Here is a 25,582-nt window from a genome sequence, read left to right on the forward strand (position 1 = left end):
TGATAACCAATATTGTGTTAAAATATATACTGTTCATACACATAATACAATAGAATCAGCGGTGATTGCTGAAAGACTGCAAGAGAAGCTCAGCCTCCCCTTTAATGTAAAAAAAAGCGATCAAATATGTACTTTTTTGTTCACATTTTTGTTATTACTATTTGTTATTATTGAATAATTGTGCGCTTGAATGCATTCAACTTTTGTGTAGAATCAGTTAGTTTCACGACAGCTGACGCAACTTAATTCTCATTCGTTGTGCTAGTGTCACAGTGCTTTAAACAGTGTTGAAGGTAAGCGCCCATTGACTTCAATGGGGGAGCATAGAGTGGGTTGTTCCACTGCAGCCAGACTAGACAGCTATTGGACAAATGCTCAACTTTGTCCTGCCCATCGGACGCCGAGCGTCTCCAAAAGGAAAATAAAAAGTGGGCTTGGCTTTGCTGGCCTGGATGCTGAGCTTCCGCATGATGACAGAATGGTCTGTCTGTGGCTGAATCCCTTTTTGATTGACAGGAAAATGAGCAAAACAGCGGTCTTGAAATAGAACCCCCTGCCAAAATGTTTTATTAAACTTAATTCCATTGTTCCGAGTTAATATGGAGAATTATCCAATCCTTAAGGTGACGTTTTCTTTGTAAAATCTGTCATCATTATACACTTATCTGTTATTGGAGATTACTTGTGTTTAGAAAGTAGCTGAAAATGAGTTTCCCCTACTTGAAAGACCAGCAGCTGCCACTGAATAGAACGAGCTACCAACAAATACAGAAGTTTTATTAAGTAATGCAATAATAATGTACAGCATTTACCTTGGATAGCGGACTTCAACGGTATCTTCTAAGAGCTGCTTCTCCTTTAACCACACCAAGAGCAGCTTGTCCATATTTTCATGCATAAATGTCCGCTCTTTAGAAATTAATTTGAACACCCTTGGCTGGCTCTTAGCTCAAATGTTTGCTCACAACTTAAAGCCAAAAATTAACGAAGAGAAGGCTCGCATCTCAAAATATTTGTAAGGTGGATGTGCCCAAAACTCTCAGGTTTTTGGTCTGCTATATTTGACACTCTCAGGCAGGCTCTCGATATGACCATAACACCTAATCTGCTGACTGCTCTTTTAGTCATTCCGCTGATGGACGGTTTGCCTGCAACCGCTCGCCATGTCATTGCGTTAACAACTCTGTTGGCTAGGCGCACAATTCTTTTTAAAAGGAAACTTGCGTCTCCGCCAAGTCATAACAGTTGGATACAAGATGTTTTTGCAGTGTCTACAATTGGAGAAGCTTAGGTTTTCACAGAAAGGATCTGTGACATCTTTCCATAAAACTTGGGGCCCCCTCCTAGATGTTATTAGGGACAAGCGTGTCATCACCCCAAGCGATGTGAGTGACAGAATTTAGAGTCAACCGTTGGAGTAAGATCCCCCCAGCCCCCCATTCCTTGTGTTTATTTACTTATTTTATTTACTTTTATTTTATTATCTTTTACTACATATTTTATATTTTTTTATAATATTTTTTTTATTTTAATTTTAATTTATTTATTTATTTATTTATTTATTTATTTTTAATATACTTTGTTAGATTGAATATATGTTTGCATATATTCTTGTGTTTTTGTATCTGATACAGACACTCAGGGACCATTACTTTGGGAACTGAGTGGGTCAGTGCTGAAAGGGTATGAAGGTTTGTAATTGATCTTGGGTTTATTATGCTTCATATCTTAAAATGTGCAGATGTCTCATCTTGTTGCCATGAGACACTATACTGCACTGTCTGCAAAATTCAATAAAATAATTTGGAAAAAATGTATATACATATTTGTAAAGTGAGGCACTTGTAAGCTGAGATACCACGATAGTTCTAATTTTTTTTTAACTCCTGAGATCATACAAATGGGAATTTGGACAAAATGTCCAGGGAACATACACCTCTCAAGTTGCAGAAACGTTGAATGCATGATGTCGCAGAAAACGTTGAATGCATGATGTCGCACGATGGGTGAGTAATTCGAGAGTCCTCAGTAAACCATCAATAACTGTGTGTGTGTGTGTGTGTGTGTGTGTGTGTGTGTGTGTGTGTGTGTGTGTGTGTGTGTGTGTGTGTGTGTGTGTGTGTGTGTGTGTGTGTGTGTGTTTTTTTCTTTGCCATTTTGTGATTTACTTGCAACAATTATTCTGAAGGACCAGCCTAACCAGGGGTGCATGAAAGTTAGGGTAAAGTATTTTGTTGTTTTATTGAGGTTAACTTCTTTTCACACTTGTCTAGCAATTATGAACCTTTGCAAGTTAGCGGAATTAGGTGCGTCATTAACGTTAAAGCCAAGTGATTTATTAAGATGTTTCAAAATTAACCGTGAATAACTTATTTTTGCACTTGTATACAATTAGAGGTTTCATGATTGCGAATAGAAGGACCTCTGCCTTGCAGGCTTAATAATCCTGTGTGTGATCAAGCTTACTCACCACAAAAGGAAACAATATGGCTGCTGTCTTCATGAACAAATTTCCTGGTGACTGCTTCCTCCATAATCTGCTTCACCTGTCAATGACAAGGCAGATGCTGGATGACTCACTCATTAATATGCCACAGCTGCACACACAGTCTCTGAGGGGCTTGTTAAGCGAGCAATAAATACATTTAAAAATAACTACATGGGTGCCTTGAAAGAAAGAAAAAAACAGAAAGTAGAAAAATGGTACACTTTAGGGTATATCTGTGGTTGAAACGTTCAAGTATATAAAAGTGAGTGGGATGGGTGCAAAGTTGCTTCATGAGTCAACAGATCTCACTCAAATGGATATGTCCTTGGATTTGAAGAGGTATAGGCATACATATATTTAGGAGTGCACAATAAATATTGAACAGATAATTATCAGGCCGATATAAGAAATTATGACACCATGCCTATATATCTGATAACAATAAAAGATAGCTCTGATAAAAATAATAATAATAATAACAATAATAATAAAGTAAAAAAAAACTCGTGTGCAGCTCATTGTACAAACGTTTGTAAACAAACATACGGGACTTCACTGTTTCACAGGAAGATTATTTGCGTGCTATTTGCGCCAAAGGTTTTGCAAACATTCCATGAGGAGGGGAAACAAATCTAGCTTTTTTACATTAAACCCACTTAAAATGGCAGTATCACTATGACAATGTTTTTAAAGATTGCCCCAAAGCCATCTGCAGAGAAAGTTGTGCACAAACTACAGTTAATTCTACATTTAAAATAATAATAGATATAGATAAATTATCCATTAGTATCGGTCTTGAAAAGCACAAAGTTCAGGAAATATGTAAAAAAAATTAATAAATAGTGCATCCCAAGCATGTAGTGTCGCAAAGTGTCCATGCTAACTCTCTTCTACTTTCAGGAGGAGAAATTGATTATTTTAGATCAAAGCCTCATGACATCCTTTCTAGCCAAGTTGAGGAAAAAAAACAAGGTTTGATACGCATGCTCACAAGGCAACGCTCATAATTGGTCGTCATAGGGATGTACCGTCTCCCTGCTGTCCTGACAACAGCTAAGGAACACTAGTTAAGAAGACCTAATAAATCAATCGCCATGGCGACGTGTCCCTGAGCGAGCACCGTTCCTCAGTCGTGATGTGGAATATGAACCTAGGCACAGAGATGCATAAGCAGCTGTAATTTCAACAAAACCCGGCCACAATAAACTTATCACACAATGTTCATTTCACTTTATACACTCTAAAATGTTCACTCTGTTCCTCCATCCCTATCTCTTTTAACAATCTATCTGTATTGATTGTCTTGCAAGCCAGTTCAGCTCAAAATATCCTATCCTATCAGTTGGCTGTCAAATCAGAAAATATTCATAGTCTACCATGACTACATTTTACAAATCAAATGGTATTGTTGACCTTTTACTGACTGACTGTGAGGCAGTACACTCATGCAAGCTATATGTTGAAACACTAGGTGGTCTGTATAAATTACGCATCTATTCATAGACAGATAATTGTGAACGGCGCGGATGCTTTGGGGGCTTTTTATCAGACTGACACCAAAATCCTGTAAATCCAATATTGCTGAATCCATCAGAGGCTCATAAATGTAATTATTAACCAGTAATCATGGTTTGATCATATGACGTAAACAGTGTTTGTTTTTTAAGTGTAAAACAAACAATCTGGTATGTCAGGTAATATAAAATATATTTAAAAAAATTCACAAGTGTATAATCAGTAGACATGACGCATATTTTCTTTCTTTTTTTGCATCAACATCACTGGTATCTAAAGCATCAACAGAAATGCATCAACCATGATTAATTTACCAGCCTGATTATGAGCACTCATTGAATTATGGCAGCTGTATTTTCTCATATGTCTTACCGATCAAGTCTTAGACATATGCATGCAGCAAAGTGTCCATGCACAGACAGCCTGCAGGTTGCTATGGAGACGACACGTGTTGCACAGTACATAAGTTCCGCCATGACCGTACATCAATAAGTTCCATTCTTCTCTGAGACAAACTCAAATGAGAGCAGTCCTTCAACTAATAACCTCAAGATGGCTCAGTTGTGTCAGAGGTCCCTGCTCCTTTTAGTATCACTGATTATCTATGAAGACAATTTAAAGGGTAAGCAAACTGTAAGCAAAATGCCATCTTGACTTCTCTATTTCTATTTACAATCAAATTCCCAGATAAACCAATGTGTAGATGTGACAGATGGATTAATGTGTGTTGCAGCAGCATGATGAATGAAGCTCCTCAACTCAGTGCACCCTGAAGGTATCGGTCTTAGTGATATAGGATCTGCAGGCTACTCCAAATCCCTTCTGCAATAGCAGAGCAGAAAAACAAGAAAATCCCTCCATTCAAATCCAGCTTTCATTATTAAATAACCGAGGTGGCTGTTACAGGCTGCATAAAGCCTCTACAACAGTTAATAAAATACGATTACTCCTGTTGTGTATATACCCATTCAAACAAGAGATGAACATAATAATAAATAAGTTGCTTAGCTGATTGCCTCCTGAAATAATGATACAGTACATCCGGTAAGTATTCAGAAGGCTTAACTTTTTCCACATTTTGTTATGTTACAGCCTTGTTCCAAAATGGATTCAATTCAATTTTGTTCTCAAAATTCTACACAATACCCCATAATGACAATGTGAAAAGTTTTTATTTTTATTTTGCAAATAAAAAAAATTAAATAAAAAAAAAAATCACATGTACATAAGTGTTTACTTTGTAGATGCATTTTGGCAGCAAATACAGCCTCAAGTCTTTTTGAATGCGATGCCACAAGCTTGGCACACCTATCTTTGGGCAGTTTTGCTCATTCCTCTTTGCAGCACATCTAAAGCTCCATCAGGTTGGACAGAAAGCGTTGGTTTTCATTCAGGATGTTTCTGTACATTGCTACATTAATCTTTCCCTCTATCCTGACCAGTGCCAAAGTTACTGCCACTGAAAAACAACCGCACAGCATGATGCTGCCACCACTATACTTCACTGTAGGGATGGTATTGGCCTGGTGATGAGCAGTGTCTGGTTTCCTCCAAACATGACGCCTGGTATTCACGCCGAAGAGTTCAATCTAAATAATTTTCATTCTCGTGGTCTGAGAGTCTTTCAGGTGCATTTTGGCAAACTTTTTACTAAGAAATGGCTTCCGTCTGGCCACGATACCATACAGGCCTGATTGTTACGGCTCAGCTCCTGCTAACGCCGCTCAGCCGTCTGTGCGCACCTCGCGACACGCCCACGGGCGCGTACATCCAGGGACGCGCCGCGCACCTCTCCGCCCTGCAGCACCCGCCAGCTGCAATCACTCACCGGCAATCTGCACACTTGGGACTGATGAGGGCGAGCTGGGTAAAAGGACCAGTGGACCCAAGGATCGGCGCGGTAACTTAGTTCTCATTTGATGTACAGTAATCGATCATCCTGCTTTATGCAATCCTGCTCTCCCTGTGTTTTGCCTCTCCGTGTTCTTCGTGTGTTTTCTTGTGTCGCCCCCGCAGTACCCTCCGTCACCTGCAAAGCGAGCTGTGCATCTCTCATTTTCCCGCATCTCCCTCTGAACTCTGACTGCCTCCCTCGATCCTTGACTTCCCTCGCTTGGACACGGATTCCCCTTTTCCCCTGGACTTCCTCATCTCTCGTTCAACACTTGGTAACACGCACTTCAGCTAACTACACACATAGCCTTACACCACATACACTTTTGGATCTAGTTCACACTCCATTCTATTGTTTATTTGTATTGTTTGATTATTATATGGTTATATGGTTAATATATATAATAAATCATTGTACATACAACCCCCTGGTGTCTGAGCCGTCACTTCCCCTTTAGTGAAACACAACACTGATTGGTGCTTTGCAGTAGAGATGGTTGCCCTTCTGGAAAGTTCTCCTCTCCCCACATGCTGTAGCTCTGACAGAGTGACCATCTGGTTCTTGGTCACTTCCCTGACTAGACGAAGATGAATGCAGCAATGTACAGAGACATACTTAATGAAAACCAATGTTTCCCATCCAATCTGATGGAGCTTAAAAGGTGCTGCAAACAGGAATGGCCAACACTGCCCAAGATAGGCGTGCCAAGCTTGTGGCATCGTATTCAAAAAGACTTGAGGCTGTAATTGCTGCCAAAGGTGCATCAATAAAGGCTGTGAATAACTATGTACATGTGATTTTTTGAAACGTATGGAGACAGCCAAATCACATGATAAAATAATTCCTCATTCGTGTTTGCATATTGTGGACTACGCGTACCAAGTTATATGGCAATCTGAAACGTTTGAAACAGTAGCCTATAGGCACACCTTGGTAAAATGTCTCCTCTTTAGTTTTGGGCGTACATTAGGCTGCTAAGCTTGCTCCACTTATTTTCACTATTGCTAGTGTTCGTTGTAGTGCGTTTTAGTCTTTGTTTTCTGATAGTACTGACAATAACCATATGTCAGTCCTACAGCGTAAGACCCGTCGCTTGCCATTTGAAGTTCCTTGGAGTAGCCCAGTCAATCGAGCTGGATTCGGCTGCGTATGTGGCAACCTCAGTCAGGGAGAGGGGGACTACAGAATTTTGACAGTGATTTCAGTATCATTTCTGGTCAGATTCTTACATATGGCTCCTTTAACTTTTAAAAAACAGGCTCTGCTGCACATCAATTCAATCACTTTAGCAACCAACAGTCATCCAACCAACAGGGGGCGACCGAAAGACTCATGTGAGAGCAAGTAAGTGTGAGGGAGAGGGTGACTGACACTTGATCAGCTAGTCGCCTGGAGCTCCCGAAAATATTTGGAAAAATAAATACATTATTACTTTGATGCCCTTCTCTCCCGTAAAGTGACCCACATTTTAACGCCGGAACACAACCGCACGCCTCATCGTTCCCGCAAACCCGGAAATGCTCCTGCGCATATAAACAAACAAACGCCACAACAAGTTGCACGGCAAAGATGTGCTGGTGTGCACATTCAAACAAATTATTGCGTTGCAGCGATAGGTTGAACATTAACACTTCCCATCTTTCCTCAACCCCCATCGTTTGCCTGTGACGTGAAGCTAATAATCCAAACAGAGTTATGGTTGCTCAGAGAGCGGTCCGCCAGCAAGGCCCCGACGTACAGACTACCGTAACATCAACCGTGCACCGAGGGATCCCATATCCTTCCACCTCTCAAACACACGCATATATAACGGCTGTAATAACGTTTTATTTAGCAAAGACGCAAGCGGTAGAAAATTGATGGATTAAGGGATGTCCTATATATACTGTGAGTAGTACAGTGTGTTCCTTGTATGTATGTGTCTTTTGTCTTGTTTTTTCACTTGTTTGCTCTTTATGATCGCACTCTGCAATGGCATATTTATTTTTAGTTAGCCCTTTGTCTTTTTTAAATGTTATTTCATAACTGATTAACTATTTTTTTAAATTACATTTTATTTCGAAATGAACGGCCAGTTAACATATTGTTTGTTTAAAGTAGAAAGGGCAATAAAAATATGTTTTGCATAATCATGATTAATAATCGGGATTTCAATATTGATCAAAATAATCTTGATTTTTTTATTTCGGCCATAATCGTGCAGCCCAACTTGGTATTGTTACTCTCGATATTTGCACGGTGGTAGAGTGGTTAGTGCGTCTGCCTCACAATACGAAAGTCCTGGGTTCGATCCTGTGCTCGGGATCTTTCTGTGTGGGGTTTGCATGTTCTCCCCGTGACTGCGTGGGTTCCCTCCGGGTACTCCCACCTCCAAAGACATGCACCTGGGGATAGGTTGATTGGCAACACTAAATTGGCCCTAGTGTGTGAATGTGAGTGTGAATGTTGTCTGTTTGTCTGTGTTGGCCCTGCGATGAGGTGGCTACTTGTCCAGGGTGTACCCCGCCTACCGCCCGATTACAGCTGAAATAGGCTCCAGCACCCCCCGCGACCCCGAAAGGGATAAGCGGTAGAAAATGGATGGATGGATATTTGTATCGATACACCCACCTCTGTTTACATCCTATGGTGTGTAGTGAAGCATGTTTAGCTATTCATTGTACTCGAGTGATGATACTGTACTTTTAAAACCTTTTGTTTATTTGCCGCCACGGAGGCAAGGATTTCTGACTTAAAAGTGGCTTTGCACTGTGAAAGGGACTTTAGCTGCTGGCGAGAATGCTACAGTGCGTTGAGGAAGCGTTTGTTAGCTTGTCGCTGTCAATTAGTAGGACACAGCCAGGATGTGTAATCAACATGCATTATCGCAATATGACAATTGTAAAAGCTTTAACGTCGGCCATATTTATTTCAGTTATATCGTATATAGCAGTGGTGTGCCGTCAGGGCCAGCAAGGCCTTCTTTGCTGGCCTAATATAACCAGAGATCATGATCATAATTAAAGATAAAAGTAATTTTTTATTTACTTTCCCTAAATATCTAAAAGTATTCATAATCTTTTCATGTCATATTATGCTCCTTCCAGCGCTGTTGTTTTTAGTTTATAGAGTTTTTATCCAATCAGAATTCAGCTAGCTTATGTTGCCATGCTGTACCAAATTTTGATTGATTGATTGAGACTTTTATTAGTAGATTGCACAGTACAGTACTTATTCCGTACAATTGACCACTAAATGGTAACACCCGAATAAGTTTTTCAACTTGTTTAAATCGGGGTCCACGTTAATCAATTCATGGTATATACTATCAGCATAATACAGTCATCACACAAGTTAATCATCAGAGTATATATATTGAATTATTTACATTATTTACAATTCGGGGGTGGGATGTGGAGGGGGTTGGGGCGGGTGGGTTAGATTTGGTTGATATCAGCACTTCAGTCATCAACAATAATATCATCTGAGAAATGGACATTGAAACAGTGTAGGTCTGACTTCGTAGGATATGTACAGCGAGCAGTGAACATAGTGAGCTCAGAAAACATAAGAACAAGTATATAAATTTGATTATTTACATTTGATTATTTACAATCCGGGAAGGTGGGATGTGGTGGGGGGAGGGTGTTAGTCTAGGGTTGTAGTTGCCTGGAGGTGTTCTTTTAGTGCGGTTTTGAAGGAGGGTAGGGATGCACTTTCTTTTACACCTGTTGGGAGTGCATTCCATATTGATGTGGCACAGAAGGAGAATGAGTTAAGACCTTTGTTAGATCGGAATCCGGGTTTAACATGGTTTGTGGAGCTCCCTCTGGTGTTGTGGTTATGGCGGTCATTTACGTTATGGAAGAAGTTTGACAAGTACTTCGGTATCAGGGAGGTGTAGCGAATTTTATAGACTAGGCTCAGTGCAAGTTGTTTGACTCTGTCCTCCACCCTGAGCCAGCCCACTTTGGAGAAGTGGGTAGGAGAGAGGTGTGATCTGGGATGGAGGTCTAGAGCCTTCAGATTCAGCAATGCTGGCGTCTCTGCACTGTAAATGAACGGGGGACATACAGTGATAGACAGTTGCAATAGCCAATCAGATCACGCGTTGTTTTTAGTAAGGCGTTCTAGCTGGCCTAAGGCAGATATATAGTGATGTTATGAGCTAGGTATCATAAGAACTCCATTACCCAGAATGCCACATTAGTGAAGAACATGCACAATAGCCCCGTTTAGGTTGTTTAATGTAGACATGCCGGCAGCTGGATGTTATTGACGAGCACGCTGTGGAGTAAACTTTAAGAAGTCAGCCAACACGCCTCGTCTGCATCTTTTATGATTAGACAAGACAACACATATATTTGCAAGGCCATTTTCAAGAAGGATATTTAAAGAGAAACTACATCTTGTGAGACCATGTCGGTCAACCCTGGAAGCAAGCTCAGCTGTCCCGGCGATGAAATGTGAGTTTAGATATTCTATTTATTTATTTTTTCACGTTTAATATGTTTTTTGCAATTTTAATTTTGACAGTACTACATAAGATATGTTTTAATTGCTGATGCGGGTTTATTGATTTTTAAATGCGCCAGAAAATAACCCGTTTTGTACAATGCCCAGTAGTGCGTAAATGTGTTTCTGTATGGTATTTCTCCAGCAATGGTCATGTGTGGACATCAATGATGGTATTTTGAGAGGTAATTATTGAAGTCGGACATCACTGAAGGCCTAGGTGGGAAACGCATGGCCCGCCACTGGTATATAGTCTTTATCGCGCAAACCTAATCGTGTGGTTTTGATAGTTGATTGGTCATCCTCTTGAAGCAGTTTATGAAAAAAAGAACACTAATGTTTATGAAGTTTCTAACATTCTTAATTATTCTATTTTATCTATTACTTAATTACTCTGTGTGCAATGCTGCAATGCTCCTGTATACTGCATATGGTATAGCTGATATTGCAACCTTATTTTCAACCAGTTTGTGGAAAGAAAGAAGGAAGACGTTTTATGGTCATTGCACAAGTACGACAAAATTTCATTTTCAGAACAAACCTGTTCAAGAGCAGACATGCATTGTACAGGGTGACAGAACAGTAACGCTGATGGGTCGCCACTTACGGCGCCTCATAAAAGGTGGGAAAAAGGTAGACGCTTGGGTCAGGGGGATGAGTAAAAAAATGTGATGCCAGACTGGGCTCCTATTGGATTTTTTTTTCTCATTATTCCGTTTACTACAACAAAAGCACTGACGCAGAAGTTTTTAACATTTAGCACGAGATACTGCAATCTACTTCAAAATAAGTTTTAATACATCTAAAAATATTTAAGTTGACTGTTAATTTTTCCCACCACAAGGTGAATAGGTCAAATGCTTGTTACAACTGCAAACACAATCGCTGACTATAAAGCAACACAAATAATTATTTTTCTTAAAGAAAAACAGATTATGAGGCACCGAACAGATTTCCTTCCACAAAGCCCAAGCAACCAACCACATCTCAACCTGAAAATAGTTGACAATGCAATCTCTGCAAATCATTCTTGACCTGGCCTTATTTTAGAGAATCTATGAGGCTGCTTTCCACTTTCGTTCAAAGGTAAAGCATCCATCATCGTCAATCGGACAGTGCATCTTTAATCATACAAAGCATTACTTAAAATGTTGCAGCAGCAGCAGCTTGTAATTGAGTTTGATTATAAGTGATGGACAACCTAATGTAGAACCTAATACAAGATGAATATCCTCTTCATCATTCACCCAGTACAACCATTTCACATTCATTAACCATTACCGATTGCACCTAATAGTCTCACTGTACTAATCTTCATTGGTATCTAATATATGAAAACAATAATGTTTTCCCATTCCTTTTATATCTTCTAATCTTTTATTTACTGCATCTGAAGCTTCTCGTCAGTAAGCAGACAGTATTTAAAATGAAGACACAAGGAAATACAGTACGACTGGAGACGGGTATGTTTAATAATCTTTTTCTCTCTCTGCTTTTGGCAATAAACGTGTTTGTGTTTGTGCACAGAAAATAACAAAGGCTGCAGCACAATCATAAGAATGCACAGTAAGACAGAGTGGTTTTCTATGAAAACTGCAGAAAATAAGGGCAATATCATTCAAACCAATTTTGTGCCAGAAGTTGATTCGAGTGCCTCAGACACGCTGTGCTCTCTGGATAATGGCCCACGTTGATGGTGCATTTGAGTGTACTGATGGCACATAACCGGCTGGATGAGAACAACACACAGCATATTGCGCCACCCACATGTGTACCACTTCCACCGTCACTTTATTAGGTACACCTGCACAATCTTATTATTCAAAAGCTGCACAAGAAAATTAAGCATAGTAGTAAGTTAGTAATGGTAAAACACATTATTCCTCTCTGTACACAGAGAAAAAGCATAACAATTAATTAATGACGTAACTGTGTTTAAATGCCAATTTAAACTGCTCGTAATGATGAAGTGCAGTTGAAGATCATGTCAGACTACGACCGCATTAAAGGGGAACTGTACCTTTTTCAAATTTTGTCTATCATTCACAATCCTCATATAAGACAAGAACACACGTTTTTCTTTTTTTTATGCATTCTAACTCGTGAATAAACGCTAGCAAATTTCAGCTAACAATTTAGCTAATGGGAGTCGCTCTATTCTGCCTGTAAAAACATCCAAAAGGCTCCATCAACATTTAATATACAAACCCCGTTTCCATATGAGTTGGGAAATTGTGTTAGATGTAAATATAAACGGAATACAATGATTTGCAAATCCTTTTTAACCCATATTCAATTGAATGCACTACAAAGACAAGATATTTGATGTTCAAACTCATAAACTTTTTTTTTTTTTGCAAATAATAGGGAATAAGCGGTAGAAAATGGATGGATGGATAATTAACTTAGAATTTCATGGCTGCAGCACATGCCAAAGTAGTTGGGAAAGGGCATGTTCACCACTGTGTTACATGGCCTTTCCTTTTAACAACACTCAGTAAATGTTTGGGAACTGAGGAGACACATTTTTTAAGCTTCTCAGGTGGAATTCTTTCCCATTCTTGCTTGATGTACAGCTTAAGTTGTTCAACAGTCCGGGGGTCTCCGTTGTGGTATTTTAGGCTTTATAATGCACCACACATTTTCAATGGGAGACAGGTCTGGACTACAGGCAGGCCAGTCTAGTACCCGCACTCTTTTACTATGAAGCCACGTTGATGTAACACGTGGCTTGGCATTGTCTTGCTGAAATAAGCAGGGGCGTCCATGGTAACGTTGCTTGGATGGCAACATATGTTGCTCCAAAACCTGTATGTACCTTTCAGCATTAATGGCGCCTTCACAGATGTGTAAGTTACCCATGTCTTGGGCACTAATACACCCCCATACCATCACAGATGCTGGCTTTTCAACTTTGCGCCTATAACAATCCGGATGCTTCTTTTCCTCTTTGGTCCGGAGGACACGGGGTCCACAGTTTCCAAAAACAATTTGAAATGTTGACTCGTCAGACCACAGAACACTTTTCCACTTTGTATCAGTCCATCTTAGATGAGCTCAGGCCCAGCGAAGCCGACGGCGTTTCTGGGTGTTGTTGATAAACGGTTTTCGCCTTGCATAGGAGAGTTTTAACTTGCACTTACAGATGTAGCGACCAACTGTAGTTACTGACAGTGGGTTTCTGAAGTGTTCCTGAGGCCATGTGGTGATATCCTTTACACACTGATGTCGCTTGTTGATGCAGTACAGCCTGAGGGATCGAAGGTCACAGGCTTAGCTGCTTACGTGCAGTGATTTCTCCAGATTCTGAAACGTTTGATGATATTACAGACCGTAGATGGTGAAGTCCCTAAATTCTTTGCAATAGCTGGTTGAGAAAGGTTTTTCTTAAACTGTTCTGCAATTTGCTCACGCATTTGTTGACAAAATGGTGACCCGCGCCCCATCCTTGTTTGTGAATGACTGAGCATTTCATGGAATCTACTTTTATACCCAATCATGGCACCCACCTGTTCCCAATTTGCCTGTTCACCTGTGGGATGTTCCAAATACGTGTTTGATGAGCATTCCTCAACTTTATCAGTATTTATTGCCACCTTTCCCAACTTCTTTGTCACGTGTTGCTGACATCAAATTCTAAAGTTAATGATTATTTGCAAAAAAAAAAAAGTTTATCAGTTTGAACATCAAATATGTTGTCTTTGTAGCATATTCAACTGAATATGGGTTGAAAATGATTTGCAAATCATTGTATTCTGTTTATATTTACATCTAACACAATTTCCCAACTCATAAGGAAACGGGGTTTGTACACACTGTAAGTATATATGTAAAGTTAAAGTTAAAGTTAAAGTACCAATGATTGTCACACACACACTAGGTGTGGCTAAATTATTCTCTGCATTTGACCCATCACACTTGATCACCCCCTGGGAGGTGAGGGGAGCAGTGGGCAGAGTGGGCAGCCGCGGCCGGTAATCATTTTTGGTGATTTAACCCCCAATTCCAACCCTTGATGCTGAGTGCCAAGCAGGGAGGTAATGGGTCCCATTTTTATAGTCTTTGGTATGACTCGGCCGGGGTTTGAACTCACGATCTACCAATCTCAGGGCGGACACTCTAACCACTTGGCCACTGAGTAGGTAAAGTAGTAACAGGAACATTTATAATAATACAGTTGGGAAGGGATTCATATGGCCCCATTCCTGGGTGGATCTCACATAATGCAGTCTGCTAAAATGATGGAAAGTGCCACTCTACATAGCAACTGGCGCTGTGGCATAGCAACACTCTACCGCCATCTAGCAGCTAAAGTGAATAGTGCAACCCCCCCCCCAATTGGCACTTTTTATGTGTCAGGTAAACAAATCCCCTACCTACTGTATGTAGTATTTAGGTGTTTTGCTCATTTAAAGCATATAAGCATGTCTGCATAAAGCAAAATATTTTTGAAAGTATTGCATATTGTTCTAATGTGTGGCACCTTGAGACAAGAATACTGTATGTTGATTGACAATCTAGAAGTAACATGTCTTCCTTCCCTCAACATTTTCACAGTGTCATGCATTCGCGTGTGACCTCGGGGCCTATTCTTTTTTTTGCCGTACCAGAATATGATGAAGCATATGTAGCTCTTGGCTTCCCTGTAACCACAGTAGGAGACAAGGAAAAACCGCTGGGTTGTTTCCTTTAATTTTAATAAACTTACAATGTTATGCAGAGGTATAGTTATAACAATTTTATAGACAAATTATACTGTTTATAGTCACGGTGGAGAGTAAGGGGGCACAAAATATTTTCTTCTTCGTAGCGTGTGCATAACAGAAAATATTTGAGGGGCACTGCTGTAAGCTCACGACGCAGCAAGTTAAAAGATTCGAACGCATCTGATACTGGATATTTTCTATTATGCTTCTGCCTTGGATACTTTTTATGTGTAAGTAATATGTAACTATAATCATGTGATATTTTTATTGACAAACTTTTTTTAAACTGCAATATTGTTCAATTAAAGACACTCATTACGTATATCTAACTTGTGTGCTATTGTGTGCTTAGCTGTTGTGTAGCTGCTAGCTCCTAGTAGCCGAGAGCCTACCATGTTTACCTTACCTTTGTATCGGAGCTTAGATCGGACATTTCCATGCATGCCGATATCATCCGATACTTGTTTTTTTGTGCTGACATTGGATCGCTATCCGATATCAATATCGGAATGGGGCACCTCTACTAATCTTGTTAACCGGTACCCAGTAGCTCCAATGCACAAGTTACTATGGCAAACTATCCTGCTGAAAGGTTAACCAGCTTTTAGTACTGCAGATCATGACTTAATTCTCAAATGTATAAACAAATAAACAGAAATCCTGCTTTATATTACAGGCTAGGGCTGGGCACTTATGGCAAAAACCTACATCAAGATTTATTGAACCATTTACCTCGATTTCGGTTAATGCACTCTAAAATGTTCCTAAACAACTGACACAGAATTTCCGTTTGGGTACAAGCTGCTGGTGTTGAATTTTTGGCTCTGAATATCGGTTTCAATTATTTTTCCATGAATTGCCCAGCACTAGTACAGGCCCCTAATCTTGTAAAGGCATAGTAGTAGTCACTCCAACATTTAAGACTGGACATTTAAGACATATTGCCCAAAAAGATTGAGGTTGATTCAAAACCAAAAAAGGATTTCTAACCAAAAAAAGTTGTGCAACCAACAAATGGAGTCACAACCAAAACTTGAAGAAACACAAACAAAACCTATTGTTGCATGAAAACAATTGTTGGCTTTGTAAACCAGTATTCTGGTTTAAAAAAATAGTTTGTTTACAAATCTTTCTTTATTTCAATTCAATTATTTTTGTGAGCAAATCTTTTTTTCTTTGCAAATCCATCTTTTATTTGATCGCATATTCCCGCCCACATAAAGCTCACTTTAAGTGAGGTCAAGACAGGAGAAACAAGAGAGAACGTCCACTGTCCTGTGATTGTACAACAAAACACAAGAAATTGTTCCAAATTTTTTTTTTTTGTAACAAAATCTTAGGTGTGTGATAACGACCTTGCGGTGTGTGCTGGGAATCTCCATGGCAACAAGGTGATTGAGTGCGTACGTGTTAAGCGAGAAGCTCCTTAGAAGAACAAACAGAGAGCAGCTCCATTCACAGCTAAAACCACAATAACATTGTCTGCTGCAGTCGTTCAGTCTTCATTGGGCGCCATTAGCTATTTACAATTCATTAAATCAGATTGATGATGAAGTAGTTCTACCTTGAATATTTGCATTTATCAGTGATGTATAATGGGTTGTATCAGCCATACTACTAAGTTTTCCGAACTGCTACTTGCTCAAATAACTGTTTTATTTGAAATAGTAAAATGCTGTACACTGAATAGAGTTAACAGACTTTACCAAAAATAAATATGTCATGAGAAGTCAGAGAATTTTTTTTTTAAAAAGCGTCCAGCTCCAATAATGCTAATCACACTCAAGTGCCAGCATGACATTGACTTAGTTAGATGAATCATTTCCATACTACTTTCCATACTTACTCCTCTGAGAGAAAAACATGAATTTGGATGCTGTTCTACAATTCCAAATAGCTGTGTGACCAATTTATTGCATCTCTTGGCATCCTGGAAAAGCATTTGTTTCAGCATATTTGAAAGTGTGCGGCACTGCTTTTGATTCACAGGCGCCATAATTACTTTTAATTAGCATGCTACATATCACTGATGATTTCAATTTCCTTTTAAGAGGACGTTTTACAATTATTGCATTTCAGTGATGCGTCAGAAGTGTAAAGCCAGGATAATTAGATTTAATTGCACATTACTGGAAACTGCTGGCAGCTACAATGAGTTGGACATATAGTATAGTGAAATAGTGTCAAAGCCCTTTGAGTACTTTGAAGGTAGAAAAGCGCTATACATGTACTGCATAACCCATTTATAGTACAGTATATTAAAACAGAGGTGAACTACAAACACACTAATAAAATATGATTTTTTCACTTTTGATGTGATGCAAGGCTTGAGTAAATATAATTAGATTTCAGCCAAGTGAGAATTTAAAGGATTAACTCCATAAATGTTTATTAGCCTTTAAAATGTGAACTATACTTTATTTTATTTTTTTGGAAATCATTCGCAATCCTTATGTGAGACAGGCACACATATGTTTTTCTTTTTTTTATGTATTCTAACATGTAAATAAACATCAGTCAGATAACAATGAGTCGCTCTTTTCCGCCAATAAAGCACTCAAGAAAACCTCCATAAACGTTTTACATACACACTGTAATCTAGTAACAGGCATATTCATCATAGCGTATTAATTTCACAGACGCATACCACATTTGCATTTCCCTTCAACAACAGCAACACTACTACTCAAGACATACTTCATGAAAGTCATCAACGACTACTTTGAGACAAATGATGATCCAGAACCTTATATTTTTGAGCCTGAATACTAAGCATCATGTAGCAGTATTGCTAAGTGCAGAACAAGATATACAGTACAAACTACAAACATAATGAAACAATCACTTACTGTACAATGTCTGCGCTCACTAGGATAAAGAATGAATCATAACCCACACCAACACCACACACACAAAACATTTTTTAAATTTAATTTCATAAAAATAAAAAATAATATATATTTTTTTTAAATTTACAATTAAATTAATAGAAAATAAATACATAAATAAAATGAAATAAAAAATAGAAAAAATAATTAAATAAATAAATAAATAAATGAAATAATAAATGAATAAAAGCCTTGCACCTTCAGCGAGGTCACTGCCCGGGAATGGCAGGCCACCAGACAGCAGTCCCAATGAGGGGAGCGCCGTACTTCCGAACCCCAACCCACCCATGCATGTGTATTAGGCCCCCAAAGTGTCTACTGTGTAGTTAAAATTAGGAGGTAAGCCGTTACAGCCGACCTCCAGTCCCTGTCCAGGCAGGAGGCAATCAAGAACTATGGCCAGGAGCCCCCCCTCCACCCACAGCCCGTGACCTCGCAGGCGCACCACACCAGTTTAACATGACGCCACGCAAGTTTCAACCCAACTCTGCGGAGTCCATACCAGCAACCCCAAGCAGAAAAAGTGTACACCCCCTATGCCCAAGATAATAAAAAACAACAATAAAATAAATGAAAAAAATATTCAAAATAAATAGGTAAAATAATAAATAAATACATAAAAAAATAAATTAAATAAATAAATAAATTAAAACTAATTTAAATAAAGGGGGTATCGTAGGGTAGTTGGGCAGCACCGCCGGGGCCCCAACAAGGGGCGAAGGCAGTCCCCCCAACCCAGCACAGGGCGACCCAGGACAGACCCCGCCCCCTAGGGGAAGGATGAAGCCCAAGGAGACCTGAAGCCAGAGGGGCATGGGCCGGCCCCCGTGGGACAGCGGCAACCCCCCCAGACCTCCGGGCGCAACAACCCGCCCAACCACCCACAAGAGAGGGACTTCCCCCCACCCAACCCAAGGCGACCGCCCCTAGCCCCACCCGCATTCCAAACCCCGCCCAGCCACCCCATCCCCCCAACCGCGAGACCACATAAGGATCAGCCCGCCAGGCCGGAACCAGGGAACACACTGCAGGCCCACACGACACCGCGGCACCCGGCCCCCCCGGCACCCAGGATTCTCCCATCCACAGAGCAAAACCCCTAGGAGCAGAGCCACAGCCCTGGCCCCCATGGGAGTCAGGTCAGGAAATTAATTAGCAGTGCCCAAAGAGATCGGAATTCTGTCAGTTGTTGTTTTGATTCAGCAGACATTCTTTCCACAACTACATAATCTAATAAAATGTTTTGTAAAGGTTTATACATAAATTATTTTTTGATTTCCAATGCATGAGAATAGTTTTCTTGGCGATGCCTAATGCGTTGATAAAGAGGTATGTTTTGTTTATATCAAGATCAGTTGCGGAGAGATCGCCCAACAGGCAGAGTAAGGGGGAGATGGGAATGGGAATCTCTAGGGCCAATGACAGGTTCTCGCACACTCCAGACCAGAAGTTATTCACGGGAGCACAGGACCACATTGAATGTAAGTAGTTATCTACCTTATTATCTGAGCAGTGTACACAAATGTTAGAGTAAGCTAAACCCATGTTATACATTCTTAGACCAGGGTAATGTATTCTGTAAAGTAGCTTGTATCACCAAAAACTAATGTAAAATATTCAAACAACAGAATATTAAGTGCTTATTACATTTTAACAGAAGTGTTAGAAACATGCTACAATTTCTGGTTACTAAAGTAACCAGAAATTACCAGTTAATTAATAATAAACAAAATAATACAAACGTTTGTACAACCAGAAATGAGAGAATATGTTACCACATACGTCAGCAACCAAATTAGGAGCCTTTGTAACCCGTTTTAAAATGGTTCTACTGTACTATCATATATTAACCAAATAATATACCGTGATAGTCATTGTTATCGCAGGAGGCTGCAATATATTCTGCAATATAGATTTTAGGCTATATCCCCTGTCCCTACTTGCTGCCCAGTATGACATAACAATAAAAAATAGAAATACAGTGTAGTGTACAAAGCCAAGTCAGCCGTCTTTAGTCTCGTTCTGACGAGACTCACCTCCCAGGCACACAGTAATCCTTACGGATTTAATTATTATTTGATTTACATCTACCTTCCTTTAAGTTATTATTTTTTATTTGTACGACAGTTATGTATGTTAACTAACCTGCTCAGTGGCCTTGTGGTTAGAGTGTCCTCCCTGAGATTGGTAGGTCGTATGTTCAAACCCCGGTTGAGTCATACCAAAGACTATAAAAATGGGACCCATTACCTCCCTGCTTGGCACTCAGCATCAAGGGTTGGAATTGGGGGTTTAATCACCAAAATGATTCCCGAGCACGACCACCGCTGCTGCTCACTGCTCACCTCACCTCCCAGGGGTGGAACAAGGAGATGGGTCAAATGCAGAGGTTAATTTCACCACACCTAGAGTGTGTGTGACAATCATTGGTACTTTTACTTTAACTTTTAACTTTAATAAACCACAATCTGTTGCGTTGTGTACACACAGTGATTCTCAAACTGTGGGAACCAAAAAAGTTTGTAAATATGTACTGTATATGGCAAGGGTCAATCGTGATCTACCAGTCGATCTTTGGGACCTTACCGGTCGGTCCATTGCAAAAATATTAGGGAAAAAAAGGATTAATATGACATCAGTACATGAGAACCCCACACGGAGAGTGACCAACAGACTTGCCAAGAATTTTAACCCCTTAACACGCCCGCACGCCTCTGCCTCTCTCTCTCTAGCCTCTCATCCCACAGCTCTCGACATCGAGGCCCCACCCCCCGGAGCACTGCCGTCCACTACACCCGCTCGTCTCGCAAACGTGCATTTTATGTCATGCTCAAACATCACGCATGAAGGCTGATTGTTGCAATGCATCTGACATTTTCTAGTATCCAACATCAAACGACCATTATCGCTTGTCTGCAACGGAAACGAACAAGTCAAATTCCAGAGTCTGTGAACATTGCTCCAAAGTACGGATTTTGTGTTGAATTGTAAATACAAAACTAAACAGTGACTTCTGCAAAGACAGTAATATATGATCAAACAAGGCGGCAGCTAAAGGACTTCCCCATTTTATCACACAGGAAAAACCCGCCAGGTGAACAGCTGATTTTACTACTTCCAGCGCTGACGTATGACAACCATGTGACTCTCGTCACACTACAGTACTAAGACTATAGTGCCCATAAACAGTTAGCTTCTACAGCAGTGGTGCCCAAAATGCGGCACAGGGGCCATCTGTGGCCTGTGACTCGTTTGTCATTGGCCTAGGCCAGGGGTCGGCAACCCAAAATGTTGAAAGAGCCATATTGAACCAAAAATACAAAAACAAATCTGTCTGGAGCCGCAAAAAAATAAAAGCCATATTACATACAGATAGTGTGTCATGAGATATAAATTGAATTAAGAGGACTTAAAGGAAACTAAATGACCTCAAATACAACTACAAATGAGGCATAATGATGCAATATGTACATATAGCTAGCCTAAATAGCATGTTAGCATTGATTAGCTTGCAGTCATGCAGTGACCAAATATGTCTGATTAGCACTCCACACAAGTCAATAACATCAACAAAACTCACCTTTCATGCACAACCTTAAAAGTTTGGTGGACAAAATGAGACAGAAAAAGAAGTGGCATAAAACACGTCCTAGAAAGTTATACATGTAAACAAACTACGGTGAGTTCAAGGACCGCCAAAATTAGTAAGACAAAACGGCGCTCGCCAAATACTCGAATCAGTGAAGCATGTTTAATATAAACAATAACAGTAACAATTAGGGATGTTTGTGTCATGTTTGTCCTCCCACAGGAACCATATTAAAACAAAAAATATATTTTTCCCCCTCATCTATTTCCATTTTTCATACATTTTTGAAAAAGCTCCAGAGAGCCAGTAGGGCGGCGCTAAAGAGCCACATGCGGCTCTAGAGCCGCGGGTTGCCGACCCCTGGCCTAGGCCCTAGGCACATTACAAAAACAACAAAAAAACACCAGCAAAAACTGGGAAAACAGCAGGAAACACAATGGAAAACAGCCAATAATAACAACGGAAAGCTTTGTCTTTAAAAAAGAAAACAAAAAACTTTTCTTTTTTTTTTCAATTTAAAAAAAACATATATATATATATATATATATATATATATATATATATATATATATATATATATATATATATATATATATATATTATACAAACACATATAAAACAAAATTGACGCAGGGGTAAATCTTGCGTTGGTTTTTCGCTGAGACCAGAGATCATGGGATGGAAAAGGTTGGTGACCACTAGTATATGGAGTATCATTGTTGATCATGTTTTTACAGTGTGTGTGATGTTACAGTGGCCAGAATTTTAAATATACTTGTTTAAAAAAAACAACCTCTGGCCTGTTTTTGATGAATACTTAGGCCTACTACGCTGCTGTATTTTAATGTTGGCCATTATGGTGGTACTTGGGGAGCCAAGTGTTTTCTGAGGTGGTACTTGGTGAAAAAAGTTTGAGAACTACTGGTGTGCATCGTTCTATTGTTCACTGAGTATTTGTACGACTTAAAGATGTGTGACTCGAAGGACGCCTGAATAAAAATTAAAAAATGATGTGCAGTATTGCTTTGAGTATGTTTTTATGTGTTAATACCGTAATATGATATGACTATGTTGGTGATGAGCGATACTAGAGGGATACAGCTGAACAAACCAACAGAGTGTCTTCCATATTTGCTTCCATTGTACAGTACATCACGACCACACGCACACGCACACGCACACACGCACACGCACACGCACAAACACTCATGCCCCACTGACAGAAGATTGCAGTTTCCTCTGGTAAAAACACCACAAACACCTGCAACACACGTAGTCAACATCATAATACCTCTCTTAGTATACGCATAATAATTTGAATAATTGCTGCCTCAGTCAAAAATACTTAATGCAAAAAAGGCTGTACTTCCGGAAGATATGAAGAAATACCCAACACGATATTTAACAGGTGTCATAGTGACAGCAGAAAATAAAACAACCAATAAACAGTTAAAGAGGCCAACCAGGTTTTTAGGATATATAACTTGTCGTCTTTAAAATGTGTATTTTATTTTTTTGTACCAAGCTGAAAACACCCACCTCTTTCTTGACGGTGCGCAGCAGCTTCTGGCGTGTCTCAGCTTCTAACGACACACAAACAAAGATATGACATTTTGTCGTTGACCTAACTCTAAGTACTGTTTGCTAAAATATGAATATAAGAAATGTTTTCACTACAAAGATGTTCGCGTTTCCTACCTGCCATGATTGTTGCCATGGATCCAGTGCTCCTACCGCGCTCAGCACCTCCCATCAAAAAGACCTGCGACTTCGACAAGTGTCCCAAGACTCCGCCCCCTCCCTCTGAAGACACGCCTCTTAAAAAGACAGACATCTCTCTCCCTGCGTTTTTGCAATGATATGGAAAACTGTGACTAAGGCCCAGTTTACACTAAGCCGGATAAGGTTATCCAGGGTAAATAAATACCACTTAACCTTATCCGTGTCCACACACAACAATGCCACCGTTTAAGACCCCCGCCACCCTCCGTCCGCCGGCGACCCAATACTAGGGCTGTGAATATTTGGGTGTCCCACGATTCGATTCAATATCGATTCTTGGGGTCACGATTCAATTCAAAATCGATTTTTTTTTTTTTTCAATTCAACACGATTCTCGATTCAAAAACGATTTTTTTCCCGATTCAAAACAATTCTCTATTCATTCAATACATAGGATTTCAGCAGGATCTACCCCAGCAGCACCAAGTTCCTGGGGGTGCAGATAACTGACAATACGACCTGGTCCCTACACACCGGAGCTCTTGTAAAAAGAGCTCAGCAGCGCATGCACTTCTTGCGTCGGATGAAAATAGCAAAGCTCCCTCCCCCCATTCTCACCACATTCTACAGAGGCACTATAGAGAGCCTGCTGACCAACTGCATCTCTGTCTGGCCTGGAGCCTACAATGCCTCAGACTGGAAGTCTCTCCAGAGAGTGGTGAGGACGGCGGAAAAGATCATCAGGACTCCTCTTCCTCCTATCCAGGAGATCGCAAAAAGCCGCTGCCTGACCAGGGCACAGAAAATCTGCAAAGACTCCTCCACCCTCACCAAGGACTGTTTTCACTGCTGGACTCTAGAAAGAGGTTCCGCAGCCTCTGAAGCAGACTGTAACAGCTTCTTCCCTCAAGCTGTAAGACTCTTGAACGCATCATAATTAAATTATCCCCTCAATTCCCCCCAAAATGGATTAACTCGCTGGAATAAAAAAGACAATATAACATACATCCATAAAGGTGGAAACATGTGAAAAAGTGCAATATATTTATCTGTACAGTAATCTATTTATTTATTTATTTATATATACTTATATCCATCCATCCATCCATTTTCTACCGCTTATTCCCTTCGGGGTCGCGGGGGGCGCTGGAGCCTATCTCAGCTACGATCGAGCGGAAGGCGGGGTACACCCTGGACAAGTCGCCACCTCATCGCAGGGCCAACACAGACAGACAGACAACATTCACACTCACATTCACACACTAGGGACCATTTAGTGTTGCCAATCAACTTATCCCCAGGTGCATGTCTTCGGAGGTGGGAGGAAGCCGGAGTACCCGGAGGGAACCCACGCAGTCACGGGGAGGACATGCAAACTCCACACAGAAAGATCCCGAGGCCGGGATTGAACTCACAACTACTCAGGACCTTCGTATTGTGAGGCAGACGCACTAACCCCTCTGCCACCATACTTATATATATTTATTTATTTTATATATATATTTATCACAATACGAAGGTCCTGAGTAGTCTTGGGTTCAATCCCGGGCTCGAGATCTTTCTGTGTGGAGTTTGCATGTCCTCCCCGTGACTGCGTGGGTTCCCTCCGGGTACTCCGGCTTCCTCCCACTTCCAAAGACATGCACCTGGGGATAAGTTGATTGGCAACACTAAATTGGCCCTAGTGTGTGGATGTGAGTGTGAATGTTGTCTGTCTATGTGTTGGCCCTGCGATGAGGTGGCGTCTTGTCCAGGGTGTACCCCGCCTTCCGCCCGATTGTAGCTGAGATAGGCTCCAGCGCCCCCCGCGACCCCAAAGGGAATAAGCGGTAGAAAATGGATGGATGGATGGATGTATTATTTATTTATATATGCACCTTATTGCTTTTTTATCCTGCACTACCATGAGCTTATGTAACGAGATTTCGTTCTCATCTGTGCTGTAAAGTTCAAATTTGAATGACAATAAAAAGGAAGTCTAAGTCTAAGTCTAAGTCTGCTGACATGCAAGCAGAGTAGTAGATTTTTGTAAAAAGCTTTTATAATTGTAAAGGACAATGTTTTATCAACTGATTGCAATAATGTAAAAAAAATTTTAACTATTAAATGAATCAAAACTATGACTTATTTTATCTTTGTGAAAATATTGGACACAGTGTGTTGTCAAGCTTATGAGATGTGATGCAAGTGTAAGCCACTGTGACATTGTTCTTTTTTTTATATATATATTTTTTTTATAAATGTCTAATGATAATGTCAATGAGGGATTTTTAATCACTGCTATGT

At 40.2% G+C, this 25,582-nt stretch overlaps 1 protein-coding gene across 3 annotated transcripts in view; it reads right to left on the reverse strand.

Moving 5' to 3' along the window:
- Nucleotides 1–23,344, reverse strand: part of sgsm1a (small G protein signaling modulator 1a) — a 68,561-nt gene extending 45,217 nt beyond the window's left edge. For 2 of the 3 annotated variants that reach the window (XM_061986379.1, XM_061986377.1), the window contains exons 1-3: nucleotides 23,273–23,344; nucleotides 23,114–23,157; nucleotides 2,471–2,546 (exon numbers count right to left, since the gene is read on the reverse strand). In XM_061986379.1, coding sequence (XP_061842363.1) covers nucleotides 2,471–2,546; nucleotides 23,114–23,157; nucleotides 23,273–23,327 — 175 coding nt within the window. In that variant the 5' untranslated portion in view covers nucleotides 23,328–23,344. The remainder of the gene's footprint in view (nucleotides 1–2,470; nucleotides 2,547–23,113; nucleotides 23,158–23,272) is intronic. The other variant, XM_061986378.1, reaches the window with a different exon arrangement.
- Between the last annotated feature and the right edge of the window lie 2,238 nt (nucleotides 23,345–25,582).

The sequence above is a fragment of the Nerophis lumbriciformis genome, linkage group LG12 (assembly GCF_033978685.3).
Source record: "Nerophis lumbriciformis linkage group LG12, RoL_Nlum_v2.1, whole genome shotgun sequence".
Classification (NCBI taxonomy): Eukaryota; Metazoa; Chordata; class Actinopteri; order Syngnathiformes; family Syngnathidae; genus Nerophis; species Nerophis lumbriciformis.